Here is an 18,090-nt window from a genome sequence, read left to right on the forward strand (position 1 = left end):
AGGCCATACCACAGCAGAGGTTTTCCAGCCTATTTCAGAGTGTCTCCCTCAATTCCCATTTTTGGATCAGTGTCATTTAGCATAATGGGCTCTGTGAGGACTGGAGGGAAGAGACTTGGGGCTATGTGTGGGATTAGTAATAACTGAGCAACCATGGACACTTCAGACAAAACCCATCCAACTTGTCGAGAAGGGGTATTTTTTTTTAAGCTCTTGGAACTGGGAGAACACGTGAAGCTGAGAGGAGGGAAAACTCATCACGAAACAGCCCAGAGTCTAATGTTGTGTTCAGGACATGCATGGAGAAGGGTAGAGGAGCACAGGGTATAAGTTAATGTCCTCTTCTGAAAGTGATTGAGGAAGAACTTCTAAAACTGAGTACACCATGGGTAGTTGAGGAGCAGAAGGTGGGACTGGAGAGCCTGTTAGGTTTAGATGAGTACTTTATTATTTATAATTGTTACTAACTGCTTACTGCATCTTGGTAACAGCTTTGAAGCATGCATTAATTTTGTTTGGTCAAGCTTTATTTTCAGCATCTTTATTTATCACCTGCTTTATTGTTGCTCCATGTTATCCGACTTGCTTATTTTTTCCTACCATAATTGATGAGGATAATAAAGGGAAGTTGACTGAAGCATGGCTCACTTCTGTACAGATCCCAGGCAGGGACCTGCTGTAGAGGTTGATTCTGGCCTACTGCTGCAACTCATCTGTAGCTCCATCCTCTCAAGTTAGGCTGCAGAGAGCAGCAGCAACTAATACATGTCTTGTAGCTTTTGGGAAGCAGCTGTGGTTGAGCACAGGTCCTCGCTCATACTTCTCCTTAGTATTTTGTAAACCTAGATTGTAATTCTGCTTGTTTCGGTTCAGCCAGATGTAATCTAGCATGAGCTATAGTGAAAATATTTTTAACATGGCTTTTTAATTGCCATTGTCTAAAAACCAAGGATGCTGTCTGCCACATTTGTACAGAGAGGCATGCTGAGTGTGTGGAAGCATTTGATCTATCAGCACATGGTTGCTGCTGCATGCAGGATCTTCTGTAACCTGCTGAAGTTTTGGGAATAGAATTTTGTAGGTTGCTGTAGAAGAAATTGTTCTGTCAGCAGCCTTCACGTAACTGGCAACCTGTCTGACAAGCTGCTGAATTCCAGACAGTGCTTGTGCTTTCAAGGCTGGCTGGATAGAAAGCTGTTTGCTTGCAAAACGCAAGCCTCAGAAAAAGTCCAGTTCCCTGACACAGTTACCTGCCTGTATTCTGCACCCACCACACAAGGGCTTGCCATTTTATTCTATCTTCAAAACATTTTAGGTTGCTAGCAGTTGGGTTTCATCTCAGCATCAGTCCAAGGCAGAGACAAAGCAAGGTTTTCATAGGGTTCATGAGAAGCAGTTGATTTGGATCCCCAGTGTGAAAGGTCAGGTTGAAATTTCGTGGTGTGGGATTTATCAATCATTAGCTTGCACTGTCTCCTAACATACAGTTAGTAGTAGTCATAAGGCAGTAGGAACATATAGACTAATGTGATAGTCACCTTGAAAAGGGCATGGGACAAGTTTAATGCAACTCATTATGCTCAAAAATGTCTTTCCTGAATGTGGGTGTTAGCCACGTTAAAATACATGTTTATAATGTTGCATGAAGTAAGTAGAACTAAGAACAGATCATGTGGACAATGGAGAAAAAAACAAAACACAACCGCCCAGCAGGACCACAGGCTTCAGATGGCCTCCATGTTGCCTTGAGATTCCCTGTTGAATGGAAGTGCAATTGGACTGTAGTATGATTCCATGTGCTGTTTCTTCCTAGTTGTGATTTCACATTTTAAAGCTGAGGCAAAGGAATGCAAGGGATGAATAATAGATTGCCTAATGTCCCAATGTTGGGGAAAAATAGAGTCCCCAGAGTTTGAGGCCCTGACCCAGTTATCAGGCAGCACTCCCCACCTGATTCAATTAAGGATCAGGAATCCTTTATAAAAGCAAGAGCAAGTGCAGGGTGCTGTCTGGCCTGATTATAGATTTGCGTGCTGTTTGTTTCTGTTCCTGTTTTTTTCTACCTTGTTTTCTCCAGAGCAGATGATTGCAAAGCTTTCACTTTTGCTGGTCTCAGTTGAGACAGTGGTGGAGCTTGGCTGATTTATGCTACAAGAGTTCCCTGTAGCAAAGGTACCGAAATATTATCCCCATCCAACTGCAATGCAGCTAACCTGGAGTTTGCAGTACAGGCTGATTTTCTCCAGATTACGCTGAAACTTAGGCTTCTGAGGCACCTCAACATGACAGACACAAAGTAGTAAACACTAACTCAGCCTCACAGTGTACAAACAGAACTGCTTTAAAAACAGATCATTCCCTCTATTAAGGTACACTTCAAAGGGCAGAAGGTGCACTGCTACCAGCACAGTTATTTTCAGTCAAGTTACTCTGTACCAGTTTTTCCTCCCACTCTCAGTGTAGAATTGGGAACAGAAAAATAGGTGGGACATTGCTTCCCAGGGCATAGTGCTGTAGAAATTAGACAATGATAGGGTAAATGGTCATTAGGTAAGGAAAATTAGAGAATGACACACTTTCATGGAGACATTTATGATTAGACCTGGGCAGTGCTATAACCAAGTCCATAACCAAGACAACCCTCTATGACACCTGTTTCAAGAGCTCTGTGTTTCTTTTCAGGGCATATGAAGTGATCTCGCTGCAGACCACCTTTTTGAGTAACTTAGGTCAGCAAAATACTGATTTAGTTTGAAAATTTACTCGTTGTTTTCCATGGTACACCTGAACATGTGCTTTCGTTCAGGAGATACACAAGCTCCCCTGAATGTAGTACACTGGGGGTGCTATGACCACCAGCCAAGATGATCACTGCTGCTTTCTGCAGTGCTCAGGCTTAGCTATGCTAAATAGAGCACATAGCTACTTGAAAAGAGAATTTCAGCTGCTGCTGACCTTGTGGGCCTCGTGGATTTGCTTACCCTGCTGACCTAGGGGATGATAACCCCTATATCAGCATAGTTATTAACACCTGCAATTTTTCCACACTGTATGGAAAAAGCTAAATGAGCTCTGCAGTTGAGATTCCAGCTGCCAGGAATATTTCTGACATGCACATTTTTATATTTACTTACTAAATCAAACTGCCTTTGTCAAACAGACACATTCCACAGCGGTGGGCTCAGGAATTTTGGAAAAAGGAAATGAAGCTGATGCTTCCAGCAATTCCAGGTTGCAAGAAATTATAAATACTCCCAAAAATGGTATACCCTTGTAGAAGAAATTTCTGCTGCAGGGCTATAATGAATAGCCCCAGTGAAGTCCAGTTCAAGGGTTCTTGCATGTTCTGAAGTGTATGCTAAATGGGCTGGGAACTGGCCGATTGAGCAGAGCAGCATTCCAGGATTTCCTCTGTGAGGAGGCCAGGCATTACTGTGTGTGGCCACCTGCACAAATTCACATCCATTTCTGCAACCTTTCTTTCTGTTCAAAGTAGTGAAACATGACTGCAAAGCAGCTTGGCCTTGGGTCCCAGCTGCTGGGAAAACTCAACTTGTGTTTAAACAGGAGACTAAACTGTGATGCTTAGAATAGGTTAAGCAGCACCAATGAAGGCAGTAGAGTGAATGCTGTATTTACAGTGGCTGTAACTATAACCAGTTAGAAATATTTCTAATCATGGCATGTGAGTCAGAAATCCAAATATATTGCCACTTAATTTCAAGGCATGGTGTTCACTTTCTGAGAAAAAGATCATGCACTGGGTTGCATGTGGGAAATATATGTGATGAATAACAATCTGGGTATATACAAAGCTTAACATTAACCTTTTTGATGCTAATAGGTAACATGACTTAACAGAGCTTCTTAGTCACAGGGGTGAAGTAGGGATTATACATTATAAATTATGTTATAAAGCAGGTATGATGCTGCTTTATAATCAACTGTGGGTGTAGGGACTGGCCATGGTTGCAGTGTGCTCTGCAAGGGCACGGTTTATGCTATGTAACTTTTAAGGTATGAGAATAATCTCATAGGTGAGTGGAGCCCACTCAGGGCAGTGCCTGACACTGGTCCTGTGTGTGTCAGTCCCTGGGACAGCAGCATTCTGCAGTGGGGCTGTGGGAATTTTCCAAAAGATTGTGGAAAACCGCTGGCTCTCTGTTTGCAGTAAACAATATTGGGGATTATTTTTTGCTTGAAAAATAGGGAATAATTATAATAGCCTCTCTAGACTTCTGTAGTCAAGGTATTCCTTTTTGAATACACTATTGATTCCTAAACCCATTCAACCTTCTAGGAACTGTGAACTGCAGGGGTAGAGGTAGCTGGCAGGAGGAATATGAGCTCTGCAGACAGGCCATTAAGCCTGAGTCATTACTATTGAAATCTGTGTTTTAATATTCTGCTACACCCTGCAGTGTTGCCTTTTTAGGGTCTGGCAAAGAAAACAGGAAGATGAGAGATTTGCTGAAAGCCTGGATGTAGATGGGGAACACTAAGGTGGAACTGGTCAGCTTAAACCAAATGCAGGTCATCTGTAAAGCAGAGGCATCTTGTTTTGGTCTTTGGCTCAGAGCACTGCCTCTTCTGAGATGCTGTACAGTGGTATTGGCTGAGGAATAATGATGGGGTATATAAAGTTGAGAGTGTTTTTCTTTGATTGTGTTCTGAAGCACACTAAAATGGGGTTTGTAAGGCAAGTAGAGGTGAAGCTTTAAATGCTAGCTCTCTTTACCTGTTGCGTTTATCTGAATAATGGCATTACTCCTCTAGAGAAAGATCCCTCACCTTCTTTCATTACAATCTTTGGTTTCTCAGCCTGTCTTAGGTTCCACTGTATCAGGGGCTCAGGTCTTTCCACACCATTAGAGTGGAGCTGAGGACCTAAGTCACTGAGTGGGGGAGTGGAGGAGAAGTGGCAACTGTATGAATGATGTGCAACAAGAATTGGTGTCTAAAATAGGCTCCAGAAAATTTCCGTGTCACCTGCCAGGATGGTGACCCCTGCCACCACAAGAAAAGCACAAATGGTATCCTGAGTTATAAAAGGTTACCTAGTGAAGCTGCATGAAATAATAAAAGAATCCCAAAGGCAAAACTTTTTCTGTGGTCACTGCTGTGACTAACATGGTTTCTCTTTACTCATTTAAAAACATGTTGAGGATATACTTGTGGGGGGGTGATGAGAAAGGATCCCTGTAAGGTGGCCACAGACCATAACAGAGTTCTAGCCAAGGTTTCCAGCAGCCCTAAACTGTGAATTCATGGTGCTCTCAGGTGAGCTTTATATAACAACTAAATAATAGGTATACACTTGCAAGTCACTATATTTGTCCTGTCTGCACACACTGGAAAGCCCAAAAGTGGGGTTAAAAAAAGGCTCAAGCAAACAAGTCAAGAAGCAGAGTACAGCAAACAGGCATTCTGCTAAAGATGGAACACAGCTTTCTCCTCATTGCCTTGCACTCCTGGATCCTGACAGAAATACTCCTCAGAATAACAGGATCATTTTTGTTGCTGGCCTCTGTTCTGCTTTATTCACCACACACATTCATGATGTTGGCTTAAGAGCTTATTTGTGGGACACTGGAAAAGTAACCAGACAAAAGTCTTGCTATAGGGAAGAAAGGCATTCAGATACATCAGTTCTGGCCTCATCTAGAACTGTTGAAGCTGGTAGGGTAGAAGGGAGTGATCAGGACAGGGTACCAGAAGTCCCTGTGCTGGATTTCAGTTATTGTCTGTGTGACTGACTAACTTCTGCTTAATTTCTGTCTCTCTGCCTTTATAAATACCTGTAGATGCTGCATAGTTTCCACATGGCAGCCAGCCAACCCCATAAAGCAGTATGAACCAGGGAGGCTTGAAAACACAGTGAAACTGCTTAGTATTCTGCTTCCACTGGTGCAGTTGTGCTCTTTGCTCTGAGCAGCTGATGCAGCTGCATAGAGGATGAACGCAAAGGCCCCTTGTCACCACCCCACTTGCTTCATCAACACAGGATGGCTGGCTAGAGTCAGACCAGAAGTCCTTTCGTGTCTATGTGGCTGAGAAATGATATGTGCTCATAAACTTCTATGCAACTGTAATTCTCCTTCTGTTACAAAACAAAACCAAATAGCAAAGCCAAGGCTGCTTATGATGGAACAAAAAAGAAAAGAAAAACAAAGCCAAAATCTCACTTTACAGCTCTTTTCCAAAATATCTTTAAGCTGTCTGGAGTGACTCACTAATGTCTGCTACACATTGGAAGATCTAAAGGTATATTTTAAAATAAAACTAAAGAGATGAGTTAACTCTTCTTCAGCCTCAGCTCCAGATGTATTTATGGCTTAGTGTTCTGAGTTAAGACTGTTTTAAATCAACAGGAGAACCTATGCTTAACCAACTATGGGACGATTAAAATAGCTGTCTCCTCATGTTGGCCTTGCAGAATGAGCTCTGCTCTGAAGAAACGCAAGGCAAGCTGTGCTCCAAGCAGTATTTTATTAGCTTTGGAGGCATAAAAAAGCTTGCTTGGTTTGTCTTGCTGGTAAACACTTTGCCAGTCAGATGTTGGTTTTAAAAGCCAATGTGAAAGAAGTCAGTGTTGTAGTTTTCCAGAAATGTAAATCTCTTAATAGTGACTGTAAAAGCCAGGGAACTAGGGCTGGGGAAAGGGTGAGGGAAATGTGGGCTAGTTCTTCATAGGAAGGCATGAAAAAATGGTGTGTATGAAATGAAATGTTTTCTGCTTATATTTTAAAAATATCTTGTAAAATTCTGAAAAAATCTTAGCTGTCATCCAGGAATGCAGGGAGTCCACATCTTGTGGCCTGTACTCCTTTGGGAAGGCAGTGCTCCAGTGGTGCAGCTGCTGGTTTGGAACCTCCCCACAAGGGGATTTTTCATGCAGCCTCTGGGACATGGAGCTATGGGAGTTCTCCCACCAGCTTGTTAACTGCAGCAGTCTTGTGTCTAGAGCTGCAACATGATGTTTCATATAGAGCAATAAACACGTTATAATAGCAAATGATGAGGGTAAAAGGAGACCAGCATCACACAGCACTGTAAATTGTGAGCATTCCTGAAGAATATTCTTTTATTACAGAACCGTGAACTGCTGCAGACCATTTGCTTCCAGAGGTGCTGCTGGAAATGGGAATGACTTCTTCACTGACAGGCAACACATGAAAAGTTTTTCCACATTATCTGCATAGATCTGTCTAGATGATGGTAAGTCAAATGGATTTTTAATTTCACTTGTAATTTAAGCACTTCATTTCAGCCCTTAGTGATGCATCTGCACAATCCCTCATGACTTGCAACAAGCTAAGTAAATAGAACCTCAAACTGCTATAACCCTGCAATGTTTGTCAGTCTGAGAGCAGAATACTTTCTGAACAGTATAAGCAGCATGTGCCAACAACACATAGAAAAAACACACAGTGCACATACTTGTAGGAAGATATAAACTCTGTAGGTAGTGCTAGTTCTTAATTTTCTTGTACATAGGTATATTGTGTTTGCATATGGCTCATGGTTTTGCAGCACCAACAGTATCTGCTCATTTTCCCACATGGCAAGGTGAAAGAGAACTGGCCTTTTATCCTAGAAATGGCAAAATGCAGCATTGTCAAGGCAGATGAGAAGCTTTAATGACAAGTCAGGCTTGTTAGCCTCTGTTTCCTCAGAGAAGAACTGCAATGAGAAGCTTTACTTTCATGCAGGAATACTGATAGCTTAAGACCTGAACCTGGGAGCAAGGCTCATTATTACATGCCATGTTTATGAGTACCTAAATGCTCTGGCTATTTAGATCAGCCTTTTGATCTACTACAGCTCTTACATCAAAAGAAAATTATCCTATGGTTGGCAAGCATGTCTTGGTTAATCTGTACTTCAGAGTTTTGTCCCTTACATACCTGGAAGATGTTGAGCCTGCCATTTTCCCTTGTTCTTGCATGAAGTGGCATTAAGTGAGACAAAGGAGAACTGGGTATCCTGAATTAAAAGCTCTTTTTGTGTTTTTAAACTACTCTACACACCACACAGTCATTTTTACAAAAGTCAATACTCATTATGCTCTAAATGCAGGCCTGGCAATCTCTACCTACTTCAAATACCATGCTTAAGATAGAGACAATACAGCAATGAAGTCTGTCTCACATTTCTAGGACATGATGGAACATTCAAAGTGATCTTCTACTGAAACAATAATAATTTAATGAGAGAATCACTGTGATGAGATCTCTCTATAATTTTTCCAGCTGTTTGCTACTTTACAAAACTGTGCTAACGTGCAATAGGGGTAGATGGTGATCAGTTATCCTGTTAGTTAGCTTGTTTTATATTGCTTATATGTTTGAACCATGGTTCAAATGAAACATGGAATGATGTTGATAGGGATTTGTGAATCAGTGAAGACAGCAGAATGTAGTTATGCAGTTGCTGCTTAACTATCTTTCAGTGACTATTGATGGGGCAAGGAAGGACCACAAAATGCAGCAAGTCTTACCAAGCTTACTCATTTGCTTCTGGTCCCTGCTGTTAGAGAACCCTTTTAACAAAAGGGAATCTTAGAAATGAAAGGGTTTACTGCAATTATGTGTTATCTTAGATTCTTTTAGACACACAGATCTCAGAACATAGAGAAATGCCTGTTAATGTGGTACACAGTGAATTGGGGATGGTTGCATTATAAGAGAATGGATGAGTTACTAAGCACTTCCCGTGGGAATGCCAATAAATCATTTTTCATGGTGCCCTATAAATTCCACAAATGCCCCACAGGCATTACAGAAACCAGCCTGGGTAAACTCTAGAGCCAGCAGGTAGAGAAGTAGTAATGTAGCCCTGTAGATGTTTTTAAATATCTGCATTGGTTATATTGGGTCTAATTGTGTGAGGCTCTAAGTGAAAGAAGTAACAGGCATTGCAGATTTGGAATTCTGTAAGGGGTCTTCAGGTAGTTTGCTTGAATATAAATTGTATCATGCTCCATATTAACTTCCTGATCCTCCCCATCTACAGAATGCCATGCATTTTAATGAGTAAATATATACTGAGTGTTGACCTCTACTGTGAAGCAAATCAGCATCGCAGAAAACTGAGCTACATCTCTGATCTTCAAAATTCAGGGCTACCCGTGTCAGCAGTTCATAGAAGCTCTTTGATTATGGCACATTTGTCTTTTGCTCTAATGAGTAAAGCATTTGGTTTTTCCAGCTTAGCAAGACTGCTTTGAAAGAAGTAGTAGTGCTCACAGGGTGTCCAGGTGGCTTCCTATTTCAGAACAAGCTCTCTGTATTTTACCATCTCAGTTTCAAATTCCAGCAAGAGTTGAAAAATCTCAGAGGGCCTTGTTGAGTCCTTGAATTAGCAGATGTTAAACAAAGGGAGTGGGGAAAGGAAATCTGAACCAGTGGTCGCCTTTCTCACAATTCTACTCAACATTGTGAATAACAGAGCCTGAAGAATAACATAATAACAAATACTGTAATCTAGTGACATGGCAAGAAAATTCCTGTTTCCCTGGTAATGAACTGATCTCCAAACAGGATAAAATGCACCCATTTGTGAGCTAACACTGGTCTCATTCAACTCGGCTATCACTGTAGTGTGTATACTGTCTTTGTGTACAATGGCAGGTTTTTCCCCAGGACGCTTTGCTTTGGAGTCAGAACACTTCAGAATCAAAATGTTCTGGACATTAGCAGCTTTTGGGTTAATATTTACAGTACTTTGTGGTCAGTAAAGTAGAACCAAGATCCAGTATGTGTGTAGTACAGTACAGAATTCTTTGTACAAAACTAGAAGCAAATACGTGCCACAGAGTCAGGTGGGATGCCTTTGCAGCTTACACCAAACAAAGAAGCAAAACCAGCTTGTAGCGTATTTTGACTATCAACAGTCTTGTTTAATGTAAAGGGAAGAGTGATACTGTTTGTGTACAGTGGACAGATACATATGATACTTTCACTGTAGTAATATTCTACAGATATAATAGGTATATACATATAATAACAGATGTTAGAGGTGAAAAAAGTCATATTAATTCACCCAGTTTGTCCTGGGACTTTCCCATCATAACATTTTAAAATGTTTGGAATGGGATTTTAGAAATGGATTTAAACACTTGCAGTATTTTCTGTACATGTTCTTTTTACAGGCAAATTGATTTCACATTCTGATTCCTGAGTTTTATCTGAAATAGTAAAATTCTGTGCCATCTCATTCTCTTCCCAGCCCTCCCAGACTGTTAGAAGAGTAATTCTTCTTTTAATTTTTGTGACTAGATTCTTGTCTATTTTCCTTAAATTTGTTACCAAGCTAATCATAGCAGGGAAATGGAAACCCTGCATGTCATTTAAACATGCAGTGTTTGTGGCTTAGAAGTGTCTGTGGTTTTGCCCCACGTGATGTTAAGAAATAGTGAGTTTTAAGATCTGTAATTACTCAAGTGCTTTGGAACAATTTTCCTTTCCTTGATGAAGCGGGTAGGCGGATAGGCTGGTCCCAGCTATCACATATTCCAGGCAATAGGTAGTACGAAGCCTTCTTTAAACAGGAGGCTTGGGAGTTCTTTGTGCTCTGAGACAGTATCTAAACTGAGCTGCCTAATTTAATTTTATTTTTTAATATAGTTCTTTTGTTTGCCAAAAATCAGTGAATAAGCCTTGTTCAGTTGTGATGAAGAGAAATTAGTAGTGTTGGCTGTAAGATGTTCTATTTTGAATAAGATAAGATAAAGCCTGCTGATCTTAAGAGTAGCTTAAACACAAGTACAGAATCATTATTATATTCTCAAGACTGCATTTGGAAATAATATAAAATTTACATACCTGAATACAGTCAAAGCTAAGTGCTGTGACATGAAATAATACTGCTGGATGTCACCCTGCTGCACTTGCATTATTGAACAGACTCCAGTTGACAGTGTAACAATTGATAAATCTGGTGGGAAAGCTGCCAGACGTGAGAACTTTGAGGCATTTGTTGAAAGTATGAATTAAAAATAACCTTTTGTCTGTACAGATAACACCCTAAGAAAACGATGTGGAAAATTTTAAAACCATTCAGTTTTATCATTTATTTTTCACATCTCACTTGGTTTGCTCAAAAAAAAACCCCACAACCAGAAACCGCAGAATAGTCACATTCACCCTTATTTATACCTTGCATTGTGACCAAGCTGTGATAGTGCAGACAAGGCAAAGTTTGCATCAGAGTGTTGCCTTTGTCCTATAAGATGTTTCTGGAATCCTTGGAGAAGTGATGTAAAATTAGCAGAGGCCCTCAGAAATCACATCACTGGAAGATCATATGTAAAAGCAATCTTCTGTTCTGATGGTACCTGTGTCAGCCCAATACAGTTGTACTGCCATAGTCAATGTTATTCCCTACAAGAAGCAACTCATTAAGAAATGAGGGATCCCTCCTTAGCACTGGGGAGAACCATTAATCCTGTGGAAGTTCAGGTAATTTCTTAGTGATGATGTAAGCAGGAGGGAATGGAGAGTATTCTGTCCTTTGGCACGACCTGGTTCCTTTGCACAATACTTGGTGTCACACCGCCCCCTCAAGGTGTGTGTGCAGAAGTGTCGTGGACATGCTTTGAAGAGTCATGCTTATTTACACAATCTTATATTCTAAATACTGTCAAAGATGCTTGCTCTGGGCATTTGCCTAGTTTTACACTTCTGTCTCTTCTGTCTTTCATCCTGGGCGTCTTGCCTTTTAGAGAAGAATCTTGAGCCTTGTAACGGAACTGCGCGACCTTAATTTTCAGGGGCTGTGCAGGAAATGGAAATAGATTTGTTAATGAGACAATGTGCTGCCGGAAATGGGCTTGTGGTATTTCATGTGCTGTAGCGAGCTTTCATACGTGCCACTAAGCTTCTGTCTGCTGCAGAGGTGGCATATAACCCACAGGGCTGCTAGGCCAGCCTCTGGTTGAGGCGTTATTATGCCAAGACCCTGTACTAAAACTTAACTGTATTATGATGCTTTCTGTTAATATTTTCCATGCCAGTTGTCTGCTTCAGAGTTGCATCTACACTGAATAGAGAATTCATTTCCTTATGGTGGGTTTCTGTGTAGTTTCCATTGCTCTTATCAACATATATGAATGTTTCATTTTTACACCTTTGGGAGGTAAGAGGTGAAAGCCCAGTCTGTCAGCTTTCTACTACATCTGGATTGGCATGTAGTATTTTCAGAGTGTTTACTGCTTTTTGTGTTCAGTGCAAAAGGCTTGCTATTATCCTTTCTGAGTTGAGTGTTCAGTGCATCTGCCAATCTCATTCCACATATTCTGAGTTCACCACTTAGTAAAGAAGAAATGTGCTGTGGGAGGAGATATTCTAGTTCTTCAGGGTAGCATTCATTCCACTCCTGCGGCATCCTCCCTTCTTTATTCCATGCGTTCCAATTTGTACAGCAAATGAGGAAGTCACCTAAGGCAACAGTCTGTTTCACTTGATACACTGGGTGATGTTCATCTGGTGATTTTGAAGGAAGCCAAAGTCACATGAAAGATTTTGCTACTGCATTATTAGACCATGTCATAATACATACATAAGGGAGGCAAGTTGATGCTTTTCAGGTATGTAAGACTACAGATTTTATTTTTGAGAAATACAGCAGAACTAAAGAACCCTCCAGGCAAACTTCCCTGCTGTAAATTGTTAGTATATGTGCAAAATACCAATTGAGTGCCAAATTTTAACTCTCATAATCTCAGATAGAGCCTATATGGATGACTACAAACAGCCCACAAGAGGATGTTGTGTAGAATATCTTTGTTGTAGTAGAGATGATTATGCAGTATATTAAATAGAAATTTCTAATTTATAACGCTAATTCACAGGCTCCTGTTCAGCACTGATTGCACCCAGAATGAGCATGCTTGTAGGATTAATGTTAGTTATCATCTAAATCACTCTGCTCTGAGGAAGGATGGGAGCAAGAAATGGGACTCCAGTTCCAAATTAAGTGATTTGTACTCAAGAAATCTTACTGAAAAAGCAATCTGAAAGGGAAAATTATACCCAGAGCTTCTACTACAGTTTTCCTCTGCATTCAACACGTAGGCCTCACTGCAAGCCACGTAAAACTGCCTCTGTAGTGGTGCCTTTGAGATACAAGTGCTCATAGTGCATTATTAACTATTTTTCCGTAGGCAAAGAGGCTGCATTACAGATACCCTTTTTTACACTGTGTTTGTGCACCCTCACACATGTGATAACTGCTTTGCATCATGACTCCCTAACAGATTGAATCATCCTTACTTAAGTATTTATCTTGGCAACCAGAGGTAAAAAATGTAAAGGCTACCACATTTGCTGTGGGCATGGCAACTAAAATGAAGAAACATGCAAAAAAAGTGTCATTTGGGCAAAATAACACTGTTTAAAAAGTTTTGCTGAATGGTTGTCAACCTAACCATGAAAGGAGGAATAAAACTCTGTTATCATCTTGCAAAGGAATAAGGTATCACAGTGTGGATGGTTTTGACTTCTAAACATGCAACATCCGGGATGGTAAATGAAGGGCCTACCTTGGCAAGCTGACACCTTTTTATTTAGTAGTTTCTCACACCTAAATGCTGCCCAGTGTTGAAACTGGTGTCTGTCATTCTGGGAAATGCTGTACTTGGCAGAGTTGTGCAGTCACTCCCAACCTCCTTGCAATCCCAAGCACCTTTTGTTCTTTTGTTATGGGGATCTTAATAACTCCATAGCAGGAGTGAAAGAACATTTTTGTTTGTGTGTAATATTGCAAGTTCGGTAGTCCCAGCTTGAAATAAAGATGGTAGATGATGGTCAAAAGCCTCTTAAACCAAAGTCATGGGGTTTCTTTGTTTAGAAGTCTGCAAGTTTGCAGACTTCTGGACTAAAAAGGGGACCTCATAAGACAAAGCAGTACATAGGCTTTGTATTGCTAATGTCTGCAGATGTCTTTCTTCCATAAGCCACTATGTTCATTGCAGTTTTGCTGCAATGCATCATGCCTTTTCATCTTCCTCTTCCCTTAAAGACACTACTCCCACACCAGTAGTCCTCGTTCCTATCTGCTACCCTATTCAGACTGTTACTCTGTTAAGTCCATGAGGTGCTTGGGGAAACAAGATGGCATCACCCATTGACTCTTACCTCATAATTGGGTCTAGTCCTGTCTTGCCAGAAGATACTCTTACAACATGGCTATGCTTAGAAAAACTGGTCTAATAGTAGGTATCATAGCTCTAATGAGTTCAGAACATTGCTTTTGGTAGAGATGTAGTTTGTGCAGGCAGGGGTTCAATTCCAGTGATTGCTCTTTTGAGACAGATCCTGGTTTACTTAGGAAAATAATTGGTTTTCCTCTCCATGTATATTGTATCAACTGTAAAGTCATGAATGGGAGTGCTAAATTTAAAGTAGATAATTAGAAGGATTTAAACATGTTTATTTACCATATTTAACCAGCTCTTTACTTTTAAAAAACTAAATGTACTGCTAACATAATGCATACAGTGAGATAAGAACTGACTGTTTTGGTTAAATTCTGGTTGCAAAATGCTACTGCGAGAAGGCCAAGTGACGCTGGTAGGGAGGGGAGAATGAGAAGTACAGATCCAGTTGAGGTTTCTTTCTCATTGTTTGTGTGTAAGGATGGGTGGGGAATGACAAGAAAATTAAACATCTGCATTGGTTAGAAAAGACAGCAACTGCAGTCAAACTGCTGCTTTATTGTAATGTATGTCTTCTTTATACATTGTGGCAGAGTGAAGAAGAAACAAGGGAGCCCCATGTCTAATATATAAACCTGCTAACACAACCACGTTTTTGCTCCTTAAACTTGTACAAGTAATTCCTAGATGTATGTCAAAGTAGTGATGTTAAGACTTGTTTGTTCTTTTGTTTTAAAACAGTGAAAACATTTCATTGTTTTAAAATTCTGTCCTCCAAATTAATTTTTGCTCTATTTGCATATTTGTTAGAAAATGATACAAATACATACTTTGTGTAGAACCTGTAAAGTACATGCTGGGACTGTTACTTACGTGACAGATCAAATACGACAGGTTTGTGAGGAAGCTCCATGGTTTTGTGTCAGGATAACATTTGCAACCATTTAATTCACAGTTTTGTAATGATAAAGTGATTTTGCTTTTAACTACACAGCTGCACATACAAACTAACTCCAGTGAGTATAGTTGGTTTCTGGTGCTGTGGAGAATTGGATAGAAAATGTTCGGAATTTCCTCCCTTGTGTAAATAGTGCGAAAAAAGAACAGTGTTCTACCAAGGAGATTTGTCACACCGAGCCATCTTTCATATGAATATTTCAAGTAGCTCATCAGAAAATCCATATAGACTTGTCAGTTTCTAAAATAATCTTCTGTGAAATAGTGCTGTGCCATGTGAAGTACATTGAGATAGATGCTTTTTGTGTCAACGTGCTGGTCACAGGCAAAACCAGTGGCAAAACTGTATTTCTCACAGTAGTTGCAGTAAGGGAAAAGGCCTAACACTCCTAATATGCAGGAGTAGTCACAGTTCCTTAGGTTTAAAAAAATCCCCTCTTTTTCAGGTATTATCAGGAATTTCTGGTATTATGATCCCAACATTAAGCATGCACATTTCTGAGATATAGAATTGTAATTCTGTGTCGTCTGGAAAACCTGTAATACAACATCTGTCCTTGTACTGCCACTTCACACAAAGGTTATGGTCACAGGGTGGGAAGTCCAGTAACAGGCTGAATTTGAGGCCAGGTAACTCTTTAAAGGCAAAGGCATTTGCAAGTAACCATCAGAGACCCAAGGTTACTACGACATCCTGTTGTCTCTAGGAAGAAGTTAGACCACGGAGCTTTCTAAAACTGGGAGTGAACAAATGCCATAGACCGTGCCTCTTCAGGAACAGATTGCTTGAGTACAGCATCTGCCTCGCCACAAACACAGTTTATGTGGTCTCTCAGAGGCACAAAGCTGCCTGAGCTGCCGCCCGCGGTGGGACGGGACGGGATGGGACAGGACGTGCCTGCTCCGGGCAGCACCCGGCTCTGCGGTTCGTGCCCGCAGTTAACTGAGGCAGAGTTTGGGCCTGGCACTGCATTTCGCGGCAGTCCCCAGCACAACTACAGGCCGGGCACAGCAGTCCTGAGGAGGACGGGAGCATTGGGACGCTCCCGGTGACCTGGCCGTGTGCGCTCGCAGCCAGACATCCACCCCCGTGTGCTGGGCTGCAACCCTAGAGCGTGACCGGCAGGTCGAGGAAGGGGATTCTCCCCCTCTGCTGCGCTCCGGGGAGACCCCCCCTGCAGTCCTGATCCAGCTCTGGGGCAGCAGCACAAGAGGGATGTGGAGCTGTTGGAGAGAGGCCAGAGGAGGCCATGGAGATGCTGCGAGGGCTGGAGCAGCTCTGCTCTGGAGCCAGGCTGAGAGCGCTGGGCTGGGTCGGGTCACCCCGCCGCAGGCCTCCTCTGGGCGGCCGCCGCCCTCCCGCCGGTCGGCCCGGCCCGGCCCGGCCCTCAGGTCCCGCAGGGGCGGCCCGCCCTTCGCACGCGCCGGTCTCTGAGCAGGGACGGCGCGGCGGGGCCCGGCTCCGCCTCTCCTGGACGGGAAGCGGCGGCAGCGCGGAAAACCCGGCGGGCGGAGCGGCGGACGGGAGGCCGGCTCCGCGGAAAGCCCGGCGGGCGGCGGGAGGCGGGGTGAGGGAGCCGGCGGGCGCGGACGGGAGGGCGGCTGCCCGCAAAGCCCGGCGCGCGGATCGCGACGCTGTCCATAAAATGGCTGTTGTGCGCGGGGCGCCGCTGCTGTAGCGCCGCGAGGAACCGCCCGTCGCGCCCCGCAGCCTCGCCCGCCATGGAGTGCCCCCATCTCGGCTCCAGCGTCTGCATCGCGCCCGACTCGGCCAAGTTCCCGCAGGGCTCGCCCTCCTCCTGGTGCTGCAGCGGTGAGTGCTCCCGCCGCGGCCTAGGCTGCGCCGGCCCTCCCGGCCTGAGGTGGCCCCGCGGCCCTCGCGCGGCGGGCGGGCGCTTCTCGCCGCCGCTCGGCCGCTCCTTTGTTTCCTGTGGCCGGTGAGGGCCTCGAGGGGGACCGCTGCCCGTCGGCGGGAGAGCGCCCTGCGGCCGGGGTGGGCCTGGGGCCTCGGGAGGGGGAGAGGCTCCTCGGCTCGCCGCGGGCCGCCCCGCGGGACCCCTCTGCCGGGCGGTGCGGGAGGACCGCGGCTGCGCCGCGCACCTCTCCTGCTCCTCGCGGAGCCGCCGCTACATGTCCCGGTGAGGGGGGTAGCCCGGGGGCATCGGCCCTGGTCCCTGTCCCAGCCTTGCTACGCAGTTTGTCCGTCGCGGGAGCGCGGCCGGCCGGCGTGAGCCGCAGACTTTGTCTCCGCCGGGGACCGGCGCCCCCCGCCCCGCCGGGCGCGGAGGAATGCGGGATCGTGGCTCCCGGCTCCTTTTGTCTGCCGGAGGAGCTGCGCGCTGAGCCCTGTCCTGGGGAAGCCTGGCTGCTGGGACCGGGAGGAGAGGAGCCGGTGGCTGCTGTGGGGTCCGTGTGTTTTGTAAATCGGTCTGAGATTACTTTGGTTTTTATAATGGGCATTTTTGAAAGGACTTTAGAGAGTGTAGTTGTGATTGGACTGCTGAGGCGGAAGGCGACGCTTGGGCCCCCCTTGGGGCCAAGGAGCAGCTCAGTGAAGGTGGTCTAGCTCACCCACTCTGCGCTCTGGCTCGGGAGGAGTGTAGGGGCCATCTGGTTTTGGTACTTTGCTCGCTGATTTAATACCAATGTAAATGACAGTCTTCGAAATGTAGTTTCAAATGTGTTCAGTAGTGCCCCTCATATGGTGCGTGGTCTGGTTTGTTAGAGGGCTTTCCCTTTAAAGGTGCTGTTCTTCTGTGCAGACAACCGCCGATGGTTGCTGTAATTTTTGTTGCGTCTTTTTGATGGCTGTAGCTTGTTATGAAAGTAGATGCAACTTAAGGAAGTAGTCCCCACTTACAGAAGCAGCGTGACTTGTGCCCTGAAGAGAAAGGCTCATTTGGAAATGAGTGATCAGGGAGCACTGAAACGCTGGATATTGTAAGGTGTTCCTTTTTTTAAAGGAAAGATGGTTG

At 43.7% G+C, this 18,090-nt stretch overlaps 1 protein-coding gene across 3 annotated transcripts in view; it reads left to right on the top strand.

Moving 5' to 3' along the window:
* Positions 1–18,090, top strand: part of USP3 (ubiquitin specific peptidase 3) — an 80,323-nt gene that overhangs the window by 21,486 nt on the left and 40,747 nt on the right. For 2 of the 3 annotated variants that reach the window (XM_061447240.1, XM_061447241.1), the window contains exon 2: positions 7,094–7,218. Coding sequence is in view for 1 of the 3 variants with exons in the window: in XM_061447239.1 (XP_061303223.1) it covers positions 16,838–16,928 (91 nt within the window). In the remaining 2 variants the exon portion in view is untranslated. Of the gene's footprint in view, positions 1–7,093; positions 7,219–16,579; positions 16,929–18,090 lie in introns of those variants that run through there. The other variant, XM_061447239.1, reaches the window with a different exon arrangement.

Source organism: Pezoporus flaviventris, unplaced genomic scaffold (genome assembly GCF_033815535.1).
Source record: "Pezoporus flaviventris isolate CSIRO_AGI_PZ_B2104156 unplaced genomic scaffold, CSIRO_AGI_Pfla_v1 ptg000006l, whole genome shotgun sequence".
Lineage (NCBI taxonomy): Eukaryota > Metazoa > Chordata > Aves > Psittaciformes > Psittacidae > Pezoporus > Pezoporus flaviventris.